This window comes from Centroberyx gerrardi, chromosome 17 (assembly GCF_048128805.1).
Source record: "Centroberyx gerrardi isolate f3 chromosome 17, fCenGer3.hap1.cur.20231027, whole genome shotgun sequence".
In the NCBI taxonomy this organism is placed as follows: Eukaryota; Metazoa; Chordata; class Actinopteri; order Beryciformes; family Berycidae; genus Centroberyx; species Centroberyx gerrardi.
In genome coordinates this window covers 20769278-20790771 of record NC_136013.1, presented here as the reverse complement: position 1 = coordinate 20790771, position 21494 = coordinate 20769278, and the positions used below count along the sequence as shown (strand labels likewise).

The window sequence follows — 21494 nt, the reverse complement described above, 5'->3', positions numbered from 1 at the left end:
GAGGAGAGGAGAGCAGCCATACGCCACTACCCTGCATGGGGAGAGAGTGTGTGTGTGTGGGCGACGTGGGCAGCAGGAAAGACGAGGACTTCCAAGGCCAAGTGGGCCGAGGTTTACAGTACGGCGCTAAAAACAGCCTGTGATGACGGCGAGAGGTCAGCCGGGCGGCGTGTCATCAGCTATTTCGGCAATGTTAAACAACGCAGGGAGGGAGGGAGAGGGGAAACGTTGACATCACCGGTGCATGTTCAGGTCGCTTGCCCCCACATTTCTTCCGATTGCGCAAAGCGGAGAGAAGCAGACGTTGGAGCCTGGATTTTAAGATTGGGCCATATTTGGTAAAATGCTGGGTCAGGATGGTGGAGGAGTAACTGGGCTCGTAGCATCACCTTTGGGTGGCCGCTGGTCCTGCCGCTCTGTAGGAATCATATGATGATGCATCACTAGGGATGGGACGATAGGTTTATCTCACGATACGCTTCGATACGCGATACGGGGTTCAGGATTCGATACAACCACGATACGATGTAATAAATAAAAGTTCAGTGACGACAAAGTATGACTGTGCAGAATTATGTTTATTTCTGAGTCACAAATCTTTCTAGCGATGCCATTGGCTGCTAGAATGTAAACAACAATTTAAAAATGCCATTACAAAGTGACATTAATATAATTTGGATGGAGAGCTTGTGAAATTGTCTCATTTGTGATTACTACATCAGAACAATATGGAAATAATATCATGATTCATTTTTCTGCCCCACAATATGTATTGTCACATTTTTGTATTGCAATATATTGAATTTCCATATATTGTCATATCGCTATGCATCACTCTAGGAAAGGTTAAGGCAAGAGCACACAACTTCTCTCTATTCTATTGTATTCTATTCTAGACTAGTCTAGTCTAGTTTATTCTTATTGTGTTATTTTATTGTATAGTGCTATTTTGTATTGTCTTCTATTGTATTTTACTCTACCCTGCTCTATTTTACCCTACTCTACTCTTCTCTACTTCTTATTCATATTCTATTCTATTCTATTTGTATTGTATTGTACTATATTGCATTTGATTGTATATTATACTGTATTGTACTCTATCATATTCAATTCTATTCTATTTGTATTGCATTGTACTATATTGCATTTTATTGTATATTATGCTGTATTGTACTCTATCATAGTTTATTCTATTATATTGTCTTTTATTGTATTATACTGTATTGTATTATACTCTACTATACTCTTATTCTGTTCTTATTGTATTGTATTGTCTTCTATTGTATTGTTTTTCCACTGTACTGTACTGTACTGTACTGTACTGTACTCTATTCTGTTCTAAGTCACCACATCACTCTAGTTGGACCACTACTTTCCATAAACTAAAACAAAAGTATAACAAAGTTTTACACTCTTTCATCCATTACAGAATTAGGAATTATTTTCAGGATGTATGAATCTGAATCTGTGATCGCTGACAATTGGTATGGTGTCCATTCACACTTTAAAGGGATCATGATGATGCAATGATGATGCAATGACTACGAACTTTGCTACTACTTGCACACTAATCATGGAATTAGTCAGAGGCAAAATTGTGTAAGAGACTAAACTTTAAGTGAAGGCTATGAGGAAGAGAGAAACATTTCTGGATTGGTCTGACACTAGTCCAGTTTATATAATGTTAGTATAACTGAAACGTGTTCTTTTGCTTGACAGAAGAATGAACAAACACCTCTCACACCCGTATATTCCCTATACACACATCTCCTAATACTGAAGGTGAACATGTAGGCCCTGCTCAGCCACATGATCCCTGCAATATGGTGAACTACCAGCAGAGAGCAAACAAGACTCCTGCTACCAACACACACTCCTGCTCCCTGAAGTGTCCCTGTGTCCAGTGTGACTGATACCATCTAGTCCTGCATGAGAAACACACTGTTTTTTCCAGTGAATGATCAACTGAATATATAAGAATAAAACCCCTCTAATGTGAATATTACAGTTATATTCAGATCAGGATGAAAGGTGAACAAACTACATGATCAGAAAAAGTGGGCATTCTTGCTTGAACTTGACCATAAGTACAACCAGTTTTAAGGTTTTTTTCATAGACTTGCAATCACGATGGAAATGTCATTGGAAAAGCTGCGTGCTTTGGGAGAAGGCCAGCTTTCTGTACATGGTGGATCTCAGCTTGCTGTTGTTGTTGGAGGCAACGAGCCAAAGAGGAGTGTTGCCGAAATAGCCATTTTATACACATTCTTATCTGTGGAAGAGTTCACCTGCCTTTTTAGGCTGACGCATTCATAGCTCACAGCATGTATTCCCAGCAGCAGTCTGAAGTCATTTATATGAAAAGAGGGGATTTTGAAAAAAACAAAACAAATGAATGCTTTTCTGAGAATGTCATTGATTTTTGTTTGTTCGTCTCATGATAATCACCCGACTCAAAGTCATGTTGATCAGTATCTGGTCACAGTGTTTGGTTTGAATTCATTACTAATTGTATCACCTTTGCCCTCCTCCGCACACACACACACACACACACACACACACACACACACACACACACACACACGGCAAACCTAACAGTGCTGCTCCAATGTTTTGTGACTGCGCATGCAATCGCAGATCTACTCTGAGATGTAATTACTTCATTCATTATTTCCTGCCTCCAAAGCAACACAGATGCTGCCCTCATGTGGCCAGCAACGTCACAACAAGCAGCAAGACGACAAGTCAAAATGGCCTACTGTTCTTTCAGAGATCCATTACATGAAACTCTCTTCAAAAATCTGAAAGGAATTATACATGATCATGAATATGACCTACTAAGCTTGTCTTTTTTATTATTGCGTGGGTACACACACACGCACACACACAGGCTTGAGTATTGTTGACGATGGCCTGCGGCTATATTCGGCAGCAAATTAGATTCACAGCGAGCTTGACCTGGAGCCAAGCCACAGGTTCCTTGGAAAGTTTACCGGGTCACTGACCGGAGGTGTTAAGAGAGAAAGCCTCTCACACACAAACAAGTGAGCCCAAAGCCTTTAAAGGTATAGTGAGCTATTTGTGTGCACCATACAAGAGAGTCAGCAGCAGGAAAACAAGCAATGGAGTTAAAGTTAGAGTGATTATCTGTGACATTTTCATATAAATAAATGTCCATTTTGCTTTTATATTTGCTTTTCTAAACACCTGTCTGGTAGGTATTTGTAGGGGAAAATCCTCTGATGCACAGGATATGATGTGTTTTATACTTCCAGCAGCAGTAACAGCGGTTTGTTTGGAATAACCAGAAGAAGAACTGGGTAGTTAGCATGAGCAGTGATAGCCACCATGGCTGAACAGACAAAGAAAAGAGAAACTCAAACTGCATCAACAGACAATCCAAGGAGGAAGACGTCACAGTACTGGACACACTGTTTGATTGACAGGTGATCTGTGGGAAGAGCAGTGCAGAAACACCACAGCAATGAGCGCTGAGCAACAAAGATGTCACCAAATTAAAAAACAACAAAAAAAACAAAACGTGAATCTAGCAGATGAATAATAATTGTTTCTGATTAGAGGCTGTTTCAGAGTCAAAGTACAAAACATGGAGAGGATGCAAACTGCAGCCACAGTGCAAGACATCAATACTCTCTCACACACACACATGCACACATGCAAACACATACATGCCCATGCACGGTCACGCATGCACACACACACATCAACTACACTTTCTGTCCATCTACGTTACGGTAGACAGTAGTTGCAAAGAATGACATCATTGAAACTGGATGCCCCACTCACACCAATTATACCTGACCCGCTCTCCTTTCCATCTCTCTCTCTCTCTCTCTCTCTCTCTGTCTGCCAGAGTGCTATAACCTCACAGGCCAGATGACCTTGTAGGTTCCTTAAAAAGGTCTGGTTGGGAAGGTTAAGAGCGCTGTTGGCTACTGGAGCATCACATAGTGCAGAACAACAAGAGAAGGAAAGATGCGAAAAACAAAACGTTGTCTTGAGAAGGCCTTCCATCCTTTTCTCAAATAGCTACAGGTGCTGCTGTATTCAGTGTGTTTACTGTCAGAAATGGAATAATCCCTTTTGTTCTGCTGTATCTTTGTCTCATGCTACAGTAGGGTTATTACGGCAAAAATCGACCCAAAATAACACATGATTACATTTTCTATAGAGCAGGGCTTGAGAGTGAAACCTATGATTAGAATAGTCATCATATTACATTCACTAATTGGGATGAAATCTTGTGAATTAAACTATAGCGAAAATAAACTATTCCTAATTTTGCTGGCGGACCACCTGGCACCCCTCTGGGTCCCCTGGGAGTTTCCAGCCACTGCCAAAGAGAACCACATTTTCTCTGCAGTGGATCCAAGAGATGGTCAGAGTTGAATCTTGCTAGGAGATGAAGGAATTGTAAAAGACTGATTGTTAGCCTGACTTGGCAGAAGAGGGAAAAAACAGAAATATGTGTAAGATAAGCCAATGGAAGCCAATGCAACTCCGACACTTGTCCGTTTCACAGCCAAAATCAGCCCCATCGTTAGGGTAATTTCTTAATTATCATATTCAACCCATATTCCATGCTTATTACAAGAGATGTGAGAGATGATGTGGTAGTAATGCTTCACCTCATCACTAGTCGTGCATAATGTATGAAATCAAACCCATGTTTTTCTCCGAAATACAGACACACTTATATCAACGTCAACCACAGCTTGCCATACCCAATTGAAACCCATCACTGATACATAAAAAGTTTCGATATGTCTTGATATCATAAAAGGAAGTTAGCAGATTAGATAACATGGCTTTAACTTCACCTCATCACAAGCAGGGTGTAATATATCAAAGTGTATTTTGTCCTGCTAAAGACAGACACTGAACTACTAATGGAGTCTAATTAGAGTCTTGATATCAAAGGAGGAAGTAAAGATAATATGGCTTTAAATTAACTTAATCTTACTTAATCTAACTTAAGTAGAGCTTAATTTACTAAATCAAATGTATGTTTTCCCCAAAACAACTACTAATACATAATCAATTAGATTGTGTATTATATTGTAGGATGAAGTAAACAGATAAGATCATATGGATTTAACCTCACCTCATCACAAATGGGTATCAAATCAAATGCAAGTTTTTCTTCCAAATACAGTAAACTACTAATGCATCACCACAGTCGTGATATTATAAGAGGAAGTAAAGATATTATGGCTTCAAGTTCACTTGAAAAGTAGGGCCTGCAACAAATCACATATTGTCTCCCACAGACAGGCACTAAACTAGTAATACAAAGTCCCGTGTGCCTTTTTTAATACATCATAAATTACTGTCTTGATATCACAGGAGGAAGTAAACAGATAAGATATTGTGGCTTTAACTCACAGCCCTCCTCCTCCTCGCCCCCTCCTCCTCGAGAGAAAAAATATGACATCACTCCGTAGCACGGCCAATCACGGAGCGGGACGCGCAGGCGAGAGGAGCACTCCGTGTGTGTTCGCGCAGCTTGTGTGCATTTGGTTGTGTGTATGTGTGTGAGTGTGCGTGTGTGCGTGTCTGAATGCGAACAAGTTGATATTCTTTTAGTTTTTTAAAAATCATCTTTGTCTTAAGGTGTGGAAGTAAGCCGGGGCTACAGTGAGAGAGGTAAAAAAAGAAAAGAAAAAAAAAAAAGACTCCCATCAGTTACAGCCGCCTGGGAAAACGACTTTTTTCACGACACGTCGACTCAAATGAACGCGAAAATAACAAGTTTACTACGTTACAGGCTTTAAAAACAACCCATGTCAACGCAGTTTCACGAATTTCGATAGCAATTTTGTCGATACTAGCCTACTTGGAGCTGAGTCAGCAGCTGCCCACAGTGTTGTTTTTTTTCTGTTTGGCAGTTCGCAGTTAAGTGAAAGTCCTGTGTGCCTTTTTTAAAAAAATGTGCAAAGTCGTACGTTTTTCATGAATTTATAGTAACTGTCACGTGAGAAAACAGCAACAACAACGTAACTAGGGGATAAGCCATAAGCAATTCAGGAAAAAACATGCTGAAGACCTTGACAAAGAAGCTAAGAAGACATTCACTCAATGAGATTCATCCCTTCCAACTTAAGGTGAGTTTTGGTCGGGTGATAATAATTGAGTTACTATTGGAATACTTTGCATTTTATGTGATATTACTCAGTTAGATATCATTTTAAGGTACGGGTCCTGGTTGCCAGTACACTGATACTGCACTAAAAATACAGCTAAGAAGAAATTAGCTTGTTTGTGGAAGGTGTGGGTTTACTTTTGTCTTGTGACTTGTTCATTTGTAGGCCAGTTGTGCAGGTTTTTAACACCATGATTTCTCTGCCTGTAGCCTTGGTTGAATGAATGGGGTTGTATAGTGAGTTCATTTGTAGTCTCTCTCTCTCTCTCTCTCTCTCTCTCTCTCTCTCTCCTCACACACACACACACACACACACACACACACACACTGCACACACAGGGAGACAGAGACCACATACAGTCATGGGAGCAGCTGAACTGCTCAGTGGAAATTGTCAGTCTCTGTCTGTTTTGATGGTCAACAACAAGTATGTGTTCTTTGGAAGTATTCTCTGCCTCTTTAAGTCCTCAAACCATTCATTACCATGTTAGAAAGAATTTACTCTCCATAGCTTACAGTACTAAGCCCGAGTTTACAAGAAGAAACCGGAGACGCACGAAGCTACACGAACACACCAGCAAACATGTGGCATGTCAACAAACTCTCTCTCCCACACACACACACACACACTCACACACGCACACTTAGAGATTCACTCACAAATTATAACTTGGTTGTTTCCGTTGAAGGTTGTTTGTGTTGAAGGCGAATATGGAGGCCTTCTGGATGTGAGATTGTGTGTGTGTGTGTGTGTGTGTGTGTGTGTGTGTGGAGATCTCAACAGTGTTTCCATATTAATCGGTCAGAGTGCTCTTGTGTACACACACACGCACAGTAAGTAAGAGAGGAATAGACTGCCTGAACTGCAGATTCATAGCTGTGGTTGTGAAACCTTTCCAGTTAAAGTTCTTCAACTAAAGAAGGTAATGGTTTGGCTTCCAGGTGGCTATGGTGTGTGTGTGTGTGTGTGCTGGGCAGGGGGGTTAAATGGTGCTTATTTGATTACATTGGATGAATACCTAGACTAAAAAACAAACAAACAGCTCAGTAAAACCTTATTGTTGTCGACCATAATTGTTCAGACAACTACAGTCTTTACCCTCCTTGCAATTTTCCGCTGCAGAATCCATGTAAGTGCTTCACAATTGTTATGGCCTGCTCAGTTTGCATAAAGCCCCTTTTTGGTGAGTAGAAGGGTGAATTGTATCCTGCATGGGTCACTAACTCGCTCCATCCACAACACTATTGTGTGTCAACCAACTGTATAGTCGCATGGCAGCCATTTTGTGCCAAAGTGCTCCTGTTCAAAGGCCTGGCTGAGGATACTGGGGAAAGTGTGCCATCCCCATTGTCTGCTTTTGTTTCTGCTTAGTGGTCTGCTCGGCGGTGGGATTTTTCTGCTCAAAGTGGTTAGTGTGCGTCCTAGCCTGATGCACAAGATCTGTGGAAGCCTGTGAAAGCTACACCTGCTGGGTTTGAAATTGATACATTGGCTATTTACAAAGGAATCCCATCAGAAAACCCCCTGATTATTAAATCGAAATATGAAAAATGAAAAACTGGCAATTTCTGCACGTCTCCATACCAGTTATTATCTCTTGTGCCCCGGGGCTCCACTGGTAAGCCTACGTGACTTTAAAACCAGTGTTTCTGCCAGTTGGCTCTCTTCGTAAATAGCCATTGTGCCAGTTTTGGAGTTGGTAGGAAACATAGCTTGGGTAGGCTTCCAAGGAACTGATGTCAGGCTACCTGCATCCGTGTGATGGATTGGAAAAGTGGCAGTCTTAAAGACAACTAGTTTAACCAGTGATTACATAGAGCACCTTTGAGTGAAGTGAAACTTCAGAGGTTTGGTTATTCGGGTTTGTTGTTCTTAATTTCAGCAAACCATGGTTGGATTAGCCTAGTATTCCAAGCATCTGGCCACTGATGGCCTGGGTATGAACTCTGTTTCAATCCACATCCCCATTGTCTCTAAAATGCTCATCCATTGTTTTTAATAAATAGCAATAAAGACACATTTGGTTCTAAGATGATGCTTCCATTTGAGGATTTATTGTATATGGTACATTAAGATAATTAGATCTAACCACTAAAACCAGTTCCTTGATATATAGTGCCAGAACTGTTGGTTCTGTTCAACACAAGAATGCTTGCTTGCTTGCACATAATCACTCTTTCCTCAATTATCTCAGACGATACATAGTTGACCTGACTGAAGTCTGCTACAGTGGCCACACTGGGAGACTGAGGGGTGAATGACCACTGCAGTAGTTGACAAAGGGCTTAGGCCTCTTTGGCCCCATTACATTACTGTTCCTGGGAGCTTACACTAACCAAGAATACTTGCACTACGCTATGGAGAGGACCCATTCGAGTGCGAGGGAAAGAAAATCAACCCACTCTGACCCTGTGCCGTGTGTTTGCATGCGAGGGGGAGTTGAGTGTGAGCGAGTGTGTCCATGTCGGTGTGGAAGGGCAGAGCAAAGCTGATATGTGTGTGAACTGGGCGCCATGTGTACGCTGTGACATTGCCATTGATCCAGCTTAGCAAGCCGCTCAGTGATGCAAGTGAGTGACAAGGATTTCATTCAACTGCTCTTGACACACAAACACACCACTGTCTCTGTCTTTCCATGTTTGCACAAAAGCAGCTTTTTAGACTTCATTTGTGCCATCTCATCACTTTGCTTGTGTGTCCTATCACTCTGAATGATATTAGGTAGTCTGCAATTACTTTCCTTAATAGATATTGATGTAGGGCTGCAAAATTAATTAAAAACAATGTCAAATCACAATGTTGACTGTGGCAATTTCCAAATTGCAAGAGGCTGCACAAAGGTGCTTCGTGCAGCTTCCTAAGCTAGGTATTTGATGCTGTGCTAAATCCCAGGCCCGCAAAGGATGTTGCATGTCTTTCATTTTTTATTCAAATTGGCCAAATTATGAGCATTTGCATGTCATTGCAGTAAAAAAAAAATTATGTAGAAAAAGTGCTGTTGACATGTCACAACTGTAAGATTTAAGGTTAAAAAAAAAATGCCATCTGATATTTTTTTCAGTATTGTGCAGCACAACATGATCTTCAATATTTGTGCACAAATCTGTGAACATACTGTATTTAAGATTAGGCTGGGTGTTGCATTGTATCATTGTAGAACTGATTAGCTCAATTTTGAAGATTATGAACATTAATTCACTCAGCTAAACCTCCTTCCCTGATGGGTTCAGACACTGTAAATTAAGTTCTACAGTACTTCTATTGGCTCTTGTACTTTCCAGACACCTCACTTGGACCAAGGGTTGGTTAGAGAAACACAGGAAGAGTTCCCAGCCAGTTTGGTGCAGTTTGTCTCAGACCTGCTACAGGCCCATGCTGCTGTCATGCCTCGTGCTTTTAGTATCATTTGTTATTCCAAATCTCCGCCTAACCACAGTTCCCCCCTGCCCAAAATGTTAAAGCTTTGTCAATTTGCCTAGATTTTGAATAGCCTAACTGAAACATGTTTTTGGTATTCATTATTTAGAGAAGTGGAGGAGCCTGATGAAACACAGCACAGTCTAAGCTTTAGGTTTATAACACCAATGATTTACTTGATTTGCTGAATATTCACAATAATTAATCGAGGAGCTTTGTTCTTTTAAAGCTACTATAGAGCTGTGGCTAGTAATCACTGGGCTATCTCGTTTTGTCTTAGCAAGTATTAGACAGAGGCAGAACATGACAGAACATGACAATTAGGAGACTCTCCCCTATTATTAGTGCACTAATATGGAAGCAGAAGCAGGGGGTCATTTTGCTTTTTAAAGGCCATTTTCACACTTTTTTATTCAGCATAGCACATCTCCTTTACCGGGGTTTGTTGTTTTCACTCGGTGAATGTGATGCTGATGACTAATAAGTGTGTGTGCATGGGTGTGACTGTGGGTGGTCCTGATTTGACACCCGACTGACGTGATTTGGAGTTTGTGCGCCTCATTTGTGCATTGTGCGTTATCTCCTTTGCGTGTAGTTCTGTGAACCTTTACAATGAGGTTAGAATTTGTTACTTGCATGTAGGTATACGTTAACCCTTCTCAGGACTACATGTGAGTCTGCTACACGGAGGTGTACTTTTGCTCACATGCTGTGGACTGGTGCAGACACACACACACACACACCGACGCACACACACTCATCCATTTGCCTTGGCTCACATGTTCACATTCATTCACATTCAACACAAGCGATAACACTGGTGCCATCCATGCCAGGTGAAATGGGGTCAGATGGTGGTGGAAAACCTTGTTTACCAGGATTTCAGTCTTGTGAAGGAACCAAATAGGCTTAATGAACACAAAAAATGTGCTGATGAAAAAATAACCTACATTCTCTTGATTGTACCGGTACATTTCATATTTTGGAAGAAGCCTTGGTTTGTAATCTCAAAACATTTCAGTGTTATGAATGTTAAATTCTCCATAACAACATCCATTTCAGAGGGTTTTGGGTGTTGTAGATGATGTAAGAAAAACTTAGACAAAGCTTTTCAGCTGTAGGGAATACAACACTTGTATGATTGTACACAAGTAGTAAGTGTTTGGCAACTAACGGTACGACCAAGTCAAAAGTGTGGCACCCCTACTTCAGCACAGCTACAGGTTTTCATGATCGACTTTTTACTTCTTATCAGGCCAGTAGCATTAGAGCTGCACCACTATTCATCCGAAACTGACACTTTTGGAAAGGCGCTATCGATGCTTAGCCGCAGGGATTATAGTATGAGGCAGCCTATCCAGGTTGGAGTGGTGCAATCCAGGCTTAACCGCAGCTTTATAGAGCTGAAAAAAGAATAAAGAACTGGCATTGACAAGGAGCCTAGCAAGCAAAAATGTTTGGCTCTGTTTTATAATAAAGTTTTCAGCAAATGCATCAAGCATATTACAACCAGCTGATGAATACATTTTAATACATGTTCTTAAAAGAGATCAAATCGTGTTTACTTGATGTTATTGCTAAACTTAATATACAGACTGCATGCAAATCAAGTAAATTGTTGGCCATCAGTGCAATTGCCAACAAATGTTGTTATTGCTGTATTTGATTTACTATTTGCAGTATTGTTTTTAATTAAAATAAAAACGTAATAGTCTCATCCTGTCAAACCAGAAACTGACTGTCTGCCAGGCTTAGTGTTTGTTGTAGCTTGCCTTGCTAAAACAGTAACCAAATCAGTTGTGCTTCACTGAAAAAGAAATGCAAAGTTCTCTTCCTCTGTCTCACACACAGACTCACACCACACAGAATGCACTTGCATATGCCGTTTGAAAGAATGTTTCCTCACATAGGCTATTCAGATATGCTGAACGACAGTGAGAAAGCAAATTATATATTTTAAAATCTTCATGTTTCTATTGTCTAGAAAATCCATGCTTGACTGATGGCCTAAAACAGTTTGCAGTGGGAGCAAAGCCTATTCAAATACTAGTACATGCACCCACACCTTTGTTTTAGAATCCCAGATGAGATTTGCATGGTCTAATTTTTCATGGTCTGATGACATGGACCTTATTTGCATGAGTTGTAATTCCTCAGATAGTGCACCAGCCATTCAACTGGTGGGTAGTATTACACTGATAATAGTGTATCTGTGGGCCTGTGAAGTAAGGAAAAGAAGTCACTGAAAATTGAAGGTTGTTTGATGAGTCAGACGCTGGAACACTGTGGCTTACTCAGTTGTGTGTTTGTGGTTCAACAGTGTGTGCGTGCCTGTGTGTGTGTTTTTTAACATGTCATATCATTGCGCCACAGGATTACAGAATATTGTGACAGAGGTTGGAACACATTAACAAGTCTGCTACTTTGGTTTTAGCTGTTACCGCCTATGCTTCAAGTGAGCTACACATGCCCTACATTTCATCTGTTGTTCCTCTGAACCATCAACAGCAACCTCTGAGACAATCCCCAGGGGCAAGGAAAGGCCAAATAGTCACTGTTAGCTTGTATGCTCTTCTAGTTGCGCAGACAATGAGTACTATGTGGGGGAACGATCCGACTTTCAGATCAAAGATGAAAAGGACCGAAAGTGAAGCTGCTGTCTCTGAAGCTTTATATGCTTAAACATGTTAGAGAACTGAGAGATCATCTTCCTGTTCTCAGTGAGCATAAATACAGACAAATGGCTCACGTTAAACTAAAGCCATGTCATCACCTTCACATTATATACAATTAGGACATGAAGTTTGTGAACCATCAGCATCTCTTCATTCTTCTTGCAACAATTAATTTATATGGGATTTCATCTGTTTCATGGATTCTGCCCCACAATAATCTACTGCAGTACAGCTCAAGGCCTGAGCCAGCCACTTGCCAAGACACATTTCCTTCCCACAACTATTCCTCGGTGTAATTTTCCAACAGAGTTCATAAAGTGACACTGTTTAACTTGAACACAGTGGTAGGAGGGCCAAGGTTTTTGTCCTGTGCACTGGCTCAGGCCTGTTCATTGAGAATCCATCCTACAACTCAAATAACATTGAAACTCAACAGCGCTGCACTTAGGGCTTACCCGAATATCTCAAATAACAATGTCAATAGTCTGGTGATGTTGATGATACACTAACTTCACCAAGATATGTAGGAGGTATGCGGCCAAATATTTAACTTGGATGAGTTTAACCTGCTGAAAGTGAATTTGTCTTGCCTGAAATTTGTAGAGGGGCTGCAACAGTAACTTCAGTTGATGTAGTTTCTTTAATCATAAGCAACAAATAGTTGGATTCAATAGCTGACATTTGGCTGTAGTTTTACATTTTGATTAGAAGCATGTGTACAACAAAAAAGACCAATGTCACACCACTATTTACCACTACCATCACTATTTTTTCAGTGACAGCTCATGTGGAAACTAGTAGTTTGCTACTGATCATAAACTGGAGGGCTTTAAAAATTGTGCTCTGACATCAGGCACCAATTATGTTATGCTATGCTAACTGATATCTTGAAACTTTGTATCCAATGCTGTCCTGATCATCATACTATATGGGCTATGAATGGTTTCCATTTTCTTAACATCAGTTTCTTATTTAGCATTCTGGTTGTTACATCCATCATGTATATGCCAACTGAGAAAGCATGAAGCATGATGATTTATTCCCTAGTTATTCCCAGTAGAATCATAACACTATATGCTGTATGGACACTTGAACCAATAGAATAGAGAGGTGTGTGTCTTTTTACTGTGGCTTCAAACAATTCTGAATTTTGGTTGTGAGTGCCTCCACTACATATATAGGATGCTATGGAAATATGCATTCATTTTTCAATCATTTTAAGAAAATTGTGTCTGGTAGATGACAATGAAAAATGTTTTTACATTTTTAAGATGAGATGCAGCTATATGACGCTGTAATGTTGCCTGTTGATTTGTATTTCAGCCTTTAGGAAGGAAATCTCCAACAGCATAACATGTTGCTGCACAGTCTGTGTAACTATACAGTGGAATTCACATTTAATGTGAACTGAATGCCGTCTGCCCTTGTCAGGCTTTGAGGCCCTGGCTCCTTTCTCCCCTTTCCCTCTTTTTGAAGTACTTCAGAAGGAAGAGGAGGCGTGTGTGTATTAGAGAGTGGAAGGGAGGACACTGTGTATGTATGAATGTGTGTATGTATGTGTGTAGGCGCACACACACACACACACACACACACACACAAGCACAGATGGCAGCTGCTCGGCGAGGCCTCAGAGTGGTAATTACTGAGTGTGAGGTGCATTACTTAACTCTTAGCGTTGCAGTCTGTTGGGTTTATGTATTGTTGCTACTGCTGTAGACGAGGAATTGATTTTAAAGAGACAGTCTGGTAAGGTTGTGGGAAAAGAAAGTAGCCTGCACTCAGCTTAGCCAGCACCTTGAACTGTCGACTAGTTCTGCATTTTCTAACTTAAAGCATCTATACTGCATGTAATGCAACTGCAAGCATTAGCCTACCTCACAACATCCAGAATAAAAATGTCATAGGAAAATGAAATAATACTTTTGCTCCCATTAGAGTGGGAGTCTTGTTGTTGTTTTGTTCAGTATCGGTTGTTTTTGTGGCCAACTGAGCACATTGTAACTGTGCAAAGCTCAAAATTAGGAATTGGATCAATCTTTTTTTGGCTTATACCAAGGCAAGGATTTAGGTTTTGCTTTTGATTATTTGTACTTTTTATTAATCTGTGTTAATATTTTTTTTATATATATATTTTGAAGTTGTAATTGGGTCAGTAGGCCAGTTTTTTAGTTCTTCTGTTTTTTTTAGTGCAACTTTGTAATAGAGATTCTCCTGCTTAATTGATTCAATGCTCAAATAATGTGAAACTTAAAATACCCTCCATGATCCATTCTAGGCCAAATTTATTTCAGAAATATGGTGAAAAGAGAAGGCCCTCTCATTTTGGAGTGTTCTTTACCACAATGAGGGATGTCAGGGTTAATTTAACGGGTGTTACCTCATGGCATATCTGACCTATAACCTCAATCCTTTTCCAGATTTCTTACCATGGCAGTGGAGAGGGAGGGGAGAGCGATGATTCAGAGGGTGAGAACCAGGAGCTTGCACAGATTGACAGAGGTATGTGCCTTCTGCCAACCCAACAGTCTTTGTTGTAATTGCATAGGTTACGTATTTCTCCATCACATTGCTTATTATGGTTCTCACAGTTGAATGATTTGCATTTAGGCATTTCAAACAACTACTGCACTTGATTGGCCAATCACACACTTAGTTAGCTAGGAACAGCTGCACTTTATTTTGCAACCACCTCTCCTACTTCTCCTTTGACGTTTCCTGTTCATCGCCTCCTTTAGAACGACGGAGGAATTGCGCCCTCACCCCCTTGGCCACCAGCCAGCAGCACAACCAGGGTCCCCTCTCCCCGGCTCGTTTGCGACGCCTCCGCCTACTGCTAGACGCTAACCTGGATCGCCACTCTTCAGAGGAGGAGCTTGAGCGAATCAGCTGCGGCGACAACAGGAAGTGGGCGTCGGCGGTTCCCCATCGCCATAGCGACCACCACAGCAGCGCCTCCAGCGACGAGGAGGTGCGGGACCTCTGCGGCTGCGGGTCACCGGCTGCCTCCGCCAGGCCTCTGGTTGAGCCCGGGGCTTGCCTGGCGGCCTCCCCCAGCCCCGTGCTCTTCAGCTCCAGCCCGCCACGCAGCCTCAAGCCGCCCCCCATGCGCTTTCAGCTCCAGGTGGTGCAGCCAGTGGCGCGGCCCATAATTTTGACCCACTTTGACCAGTCGGCGGCCCCCTACCGAAAGTATCGGCACAGCTACGGTGGGGAACCGGGGAGGCCTAGTCTTGACCTGGAGAAAATGCAACAGGTTAGTAGTCCTACTGATGCTACAGTGCTATGGGAAAGTAGGGAGGCCTCCTCTAATCCATTACTCTTTGTCTTATTGCAAAACACATTTAATCAACATGTCATGATGAGTGATTGTGCGATATAGGAAATACCACACCCATTGGTTTGTTTCATTTTTGCTTTTTGCAATGCGCAGTGCTTGCTTAGGAGTATTACGATATGCACTTTTGGGTGACATAGAGCCCTGCATAAGGGAAATAAAGTGTGCGCTCATACACTAGGCAGTACGGTAAAAGTCACACAAGCTTGAGCCAGATTTACATTGGTGCGCTGTACATTGACATATCAGGAAATAGCTTTGTAGTGACGAAGTCAACACATGAATTAAATATTTTAATATGTTACAACAACACTGTGCTACCACAGCACTATGGTGTTAACAAGTGGAGTTTTTAAAGTCAATACTTATCAATAAATCATGTAATGTAAGTTGAACAATAAATGAGCAGAGGATTCATAGTTACTGGACATAATGCACCGTAAAATAGGTGGAAGACCAGATTCATTTTCTACCCCAAAATAAGTGAGAGCGATAACTGGGAGCCAATTTGTCTCAAAAATATTAGCATCAGTGATTAGAAGAGATCAAACTTAAGCATCAGTTGAAGTACATTTATTTAGCAATGAAATATTTAATATATAATTCAGCTAAAACAATATGTGTATTTCATTGAAAATGTTGAAAGTACCAAGCAGCAGATGGGCCTTAGCCTACCAGGCGAACAATGCAAACAATTACGTTGGTCTGGGGATTAGGTCCAAAAGTACAATAATGTCCCCACAGTCTACCCAGCTACCCTACACACACACAGACACACACACGTGCACACACACACATGCACACTCACACAGGCCCACACAGTCATCCCTCTCCATAGCCGGACGCTTGCCACCACGGTGGTCTGGCTGGAGAGGGATGAAGGAGAGGGAGGCACGGACGGCAGATGTCCGCCCTCGTTTCTCACAAAGGCTGGCGAGCGAGGGGAAACGATGGAGGGGTGGAGGCAGAAGGAGAGGATTAAATAAACAACAAAAAAACGACAGCCACTAATGAGTCATGGAGAAGCTGGTCCGCTGATCATTAAAATCCAATAGACTTGTTGGCCCACACCGTAGATGGGAAAGGGTGTGTGTGTGTTTGCGGAGAGAAACTGCAGGTTTCAGGGGTCCATATGTCGATGGGGTTTTTAGAGGGAAAGAACAGATGATGAGAGACAGCGGGCAGCAATGAGAGGGGCAAAAGGAAAAAAAAGGAAAAGAGTGTGTGTGTCTGTCTGTCTGCCTGTCTTTTGTGTCTGCATACTGTACGTATATCCTCATGTCTGAGTTTGTTGCTGTATCAATTGTATGTGAGTGTGTCTCGATGTGAGAGTGTATGCACATTCAGTCAAGTGGAATGGGAGGTGCTGCAGGGAATACAATAGGGGGCCTACAGAGGTAGCTAGCAGACACCGCTCGGCTCTGCCATTAACCCTTTAGCTGGACAACTTCCAGTCACCAAGTCTGCCTAAACTTCTGCACCGTCTCCATGTAACTTCTTTCACAGATGCTGTCCTGTAGTTTAAGCAGAAAGATGACTATGTTGAATCTTTGAGAAACTCTGCAACGTAAAGGTGTAAAAACCAGGGGAATTATATGTGATGTGAGTGGTAGTTGGAAGAGTAGTGCCCAACTGTGATCTAGGACGGGGGTTCCCAAACATTTTGGACCCCCAAGTAGATACACTCTGGACCACAGACTCCCACTTAGAAAGATTATTTCCTATGGAACCTCATCTGAGAAGATTTTTGTTGTAAGACACTACCAGTCAAACGTTTGGACACACCTGATTGAATGTACTGTGTTTTTCATTCTCTTAAAGCCATTTTGATCTAAAGGCTTATGCTTAAATGCTTGAAATTAGTTTCTTAGACAAATATAAATAGTGAAGTTGATGCCTATGTATGAATTTCTTTCCAAAGCCTTTGCCTTTCCATCAAGGCAAAGGACGGCTACTTTAAAGAATCTAAAATATAAGATAGTTATAATTTGTTTCACACTTTTTTGGTCACTGCATAATTACATTTGTTCTTTCATAGTTTTGATGTTTTGTAAAAATAAAGAAAAATGTGGTGTGTCCAAACTTTTGACTGGTAGTGTATGACTAAGATATGAATAAGATATGACAATTATATAATTGTCAATACTGTAGGTGGGGTGATAACAACAGTGGGGAGTGAAACCTGTGATCAAAGTCGTCATCCTGACACATTCTCTCCTCCTGCCAACTTCTAGGGCGTGACATAATAATGAGATTATACTATTTCTCATTTTGTTGCGGAACCCCTCAAAACCCAGTCGGGGTCCCACGGTGGTCCCCGGACCCCTCTTTGGGAACCGCCGATCTTGGGCTATCCACGGCCAGTGATTGGCAAGCGCGCAACGCCACCGTGCCCCATGTGTGACCAGCGTGAGCCGCAACCCGGGCCATACATTTATTTATCTCATAATATTCTTAAGGATAGGGTTAAAGGGTCAGCGGGGTGTTTTCTTTCAGGCTCTGCTAATCCATCATGCATGCTAATCCTTGCCCACTTGCTCAGATGTGGCACTGCCATTGTTTGTCGGCCTGATTATCATGGACGGACAACAGTTTGCGTGGCAGATGTCTGTTTCGCTGATTGTTTCAGAAATATGTCGCGACTTGAAAAGAAATGCACTTGTTGCTCAAATTTAAGCTGGATTTTGGATGATGATGACTACCTTTTCTTTTTTTTAGCTTTTTTTTTGAGATGCTGAATCAAGCATCAAGCGCAAAGTTTTCAATTTTAATGATATTCAAGAAACTTTTACCCCAAAGCGGACTGTACCGCCATTGTTAGAAAAGAGATAGGGGTTTGGCGGGAGGTGAGCATGAGGGCAAGTGCACACCAACTCTCCCACTCCACAACAGCAGGAGTCTTGTGTTTCCATTCTTCCCCGTGCTCCCTTCCCCCTCAGAAGCTACCTCTCCGGCCCAAGACAATTCCATGATTGTGTGGTCCCCTCCACCCCCACTGTTCATGAGAACGGCGGAGCTGCGTGGACATGGAGGGGAGTGGGAGACAGGATATTGCATAAGCCTCATTGACTGATTGTTTAGTTTAGCGAGACAGCTGGATTTGCCTCACTTCCTTGATCGTCCTGATTCAGCGTTAATTAACGTTCAGCTCTTGCCCCGTTATGGCTTTAAAAACCAAGTGATAGTATGATGCTTTTGGTCATGCAGCAGAAATTCTTTATTAATATGCTCAGTTAGAATCAACCTTCACTTGAGAGTTGTGCACATAAGCCTTACCAAGACATTTTACTGTGTTTTTTCACACGCTACAAAAAGTTCATGGTGATATTGCACAAGATAAGATGCGTATGTGTGTCACAGACAGAAAAGCTGCAGCAAAGGTTTTATCTGTATTGAGAAAAAGGAACTGTATGCTCTTTTTATAGCTGTCATTGTACATCCTTGTTTTCCCACAGAAAATGCTGCTGAAGAAGAACTGCGGAGGGAAAACACGCACTATAAAGATTCGGGTGAGTTCATTTTTATTCAAGTTTCACTTTCCCACAGTAACTCAAGAAAACCTTGTAGCATTTTGTCCTGATGCATGTGCACAATTTGATATGTTAAAAGCCAGCTGAAATGGCTCTAATGAAGATCAGTTGTTTATGCAAGTGGTAATAATTTAAACACACACAGGCACGCACACACACACACACACACACACACAGTGCCTCTCCTTTTATGCAGAACCATAATAGGCAGTCCAGATCAGGGTGTCCATTACAGCAGTGATAAGGTTGCAAGGTTGCTCGGCCCCCGTGAACAGCCCAGTCTGTCTTTGTCGCCAACACCTTGATGTCCCTCCAACTGCATGCTGGGACAGCATCTGGCAACAGCGTTTGTTCCCATGCCCTACTAGTGACAGAGCCATGCTTGAGACGTCTCAAAATCTGATGCTTGTGTCAGATTCCTATTTGCATATAGCACCAAACTAAACGCTATTTTACTGCAGGGACGCACAAGACAAAGGAACAAGAAAATATTGTGTTCTTTGGCTGGTTCTTAAGTTTGATCTCTTCTAATCACTGAACAAACTTGATGAACTAGCTTTTCTAGGTGTGTTATTAGTGTTCTTAGGAGTGTGCGTAGCTGCGTTGGGATCATTCATTATATGGTTTCCAAACATAAAACCTATTTTTGCTGATATGATCCACCGGCTCAGTACTGTAACTGCGTATGGGCTGTTAGATTTTGTTTGTAGTGGGTAAGGGAGTCGACTGGAACCAGCCTGGGCATCTTGGCACAACGCGGGGCACTCCAGAAGGATGCACAGTGTGGTGAGAAAAGTGACGTTATTATCACGTTGTGTGGGCTAGTGTCAATTGAAGCTTATCACGCACTTGTTTATGTACACACACACACACACACACACACGCATGCACACCGACAGTAACGGCTACATCTAGGTTTCTCCAATCCTCTACATACGAGCGAGAGGTGCTCTCGCTATACGTCTGAGCCGCGCAAATGTGTTAAAACTGGGGCTAATCGTTCAGAGCGGCTGAGGAAGAGAAGTGAGTGGCGATGAGCGATGGAGCAGAGGAGGAGGAAGAGGAGGTGGAGTGTTGTGCGGTTCCCTTGTGGTGTATTTCCAGGGATGAAGTCATTTTCCATTTATAGCCCGGCCGGCTGCTATCTGTTTAGCTCCACTGATACACAGAGATATTGCTCATTATCTCCTCTTCTCGCCGGTCTCGTCGGTGGTGTTGTTGTCCTCGTCAGTGACGTCTTTTGGTATTGGGTATGTTCCAGTCCAGACATTTTCTAGTAGTCCGTACGCAGTAGGTCTTTGGATTGATTAGCCATTTGGGGGCCTGTTGACTCTTTGTACGCCACTCAGTACTCCGATCCACCTCGTCTCTCTCTCTCTGTCTTGCCTCTTTTCTCTGCCGCTTTCTCTCCCTCTCCCTTCCCTACCTCCCCATGTCTGTTTCTCTTTCCCCTTTTATCTTTCAACCCTCAGTTTCCTGGCGAGGGTCCAGAAGAGACACTGGAGCTAGACGGGGGTAAATGGGGCCCGTCTTAGAGGAGGCTGGATTCAAGCATGGGAGTTGTTATAGGGTTGTGGAGGTCGTTGGTGGTGGTGGCGGTAGTGTGTGTGTGTGTATGTTTTGGGGTGGCTGGAGTAGGCGGGGGGGGTGTGTGTGTGTGGAGGCAGTAGGAAAACACAGCCTTGGCCGCTGCTGCTGAACGCCTCCCCCTCTAGGGGTTGGAGGTGAATAGGAGAGTGGGGTGATGAGAGCTTCCCAGGCTGTAGCAGGCAAGAGTGATGGCATCTGGTTTCAGCCACCGTAAAGAAGAGGCGGAGAGGGAGGGCAAGATTGATTGAGACAAAGGAGAAAGTTGAAATATGGAAAGAGTGGAAGGGAAAAACGAAGTGAAAGGAGAATGAAATTAGAGAACTAATAGGATTTGAGAAGCATATGTGCCAGTGTTTCTCATACTTACATAAAAGTCCTTTGAAACTGCTCTTACCATTACGACAGCTTGTTGAAATAAATTGCATGGCTTGCATGTGATGAGAATTTTTTTTTGTATTAGCCTCGCTGACAGATGTTAACAGGAGGTTGGTGCCAATTTCTTTCGCACTATGGAAACTTTTTGAATGTCCAAAGAGGAGGCTTGATTGGTGACCAACAGGACAAACTTATAACAATCCCAAACTTCCATTGAAACAGAGGCATTTTTGTCAAACCGGTTCAGCTCCAGGTGAAGTAGGACAGGAATGCAACTGGCGGTTTTCCTCTTAAACATTTCTCTCTCTGCCTTTCAACCTCTCCTTTTGATGTTATTGTTGTTAAACAGTCTGCAGCAACTGAAGGACTTGAACTTTGCTTGACCCTTTTGGGCCTTAAATGTCATTCT

At 42.2% G+C, this 21494-nt stretch overlaps 1 protein-coding gene across 2 annotated transcripts in view; it reads left to right on the top strand.

Moving 5' to 3' along the window:
* Nucleotides 1-5558: 5558 nt before the first annotated feature.
* Nucleotides 5559-21494, top strand: part of LOC139927016 (uncharacterized) — a 132151-nt gene continuing 116215 nt past the window's right edge. For both annotated transcript variants that reach the window (XR_013507274.1, XM_071918982.2), the window contains exons 1-4: nt 5559-6125; nt 14674-14755; nt 14992-15509; nt 19046-19099. Coding sequence is in view for 1 of the 2 variants with exons in the window: in XM_071918982.2 (XP_071775083.1) it covers nt 6057-6125; nt 14674-14755; nt 14992-15509; nt 19046-19099 (723 nt within the window). In the remaining variant the exon portion in view is untranslated. The remainder of the gene's footprint in view (nt 6126-14673; nt 14756-14991; nt 15510-19045; nt 19100-21494) is intronic.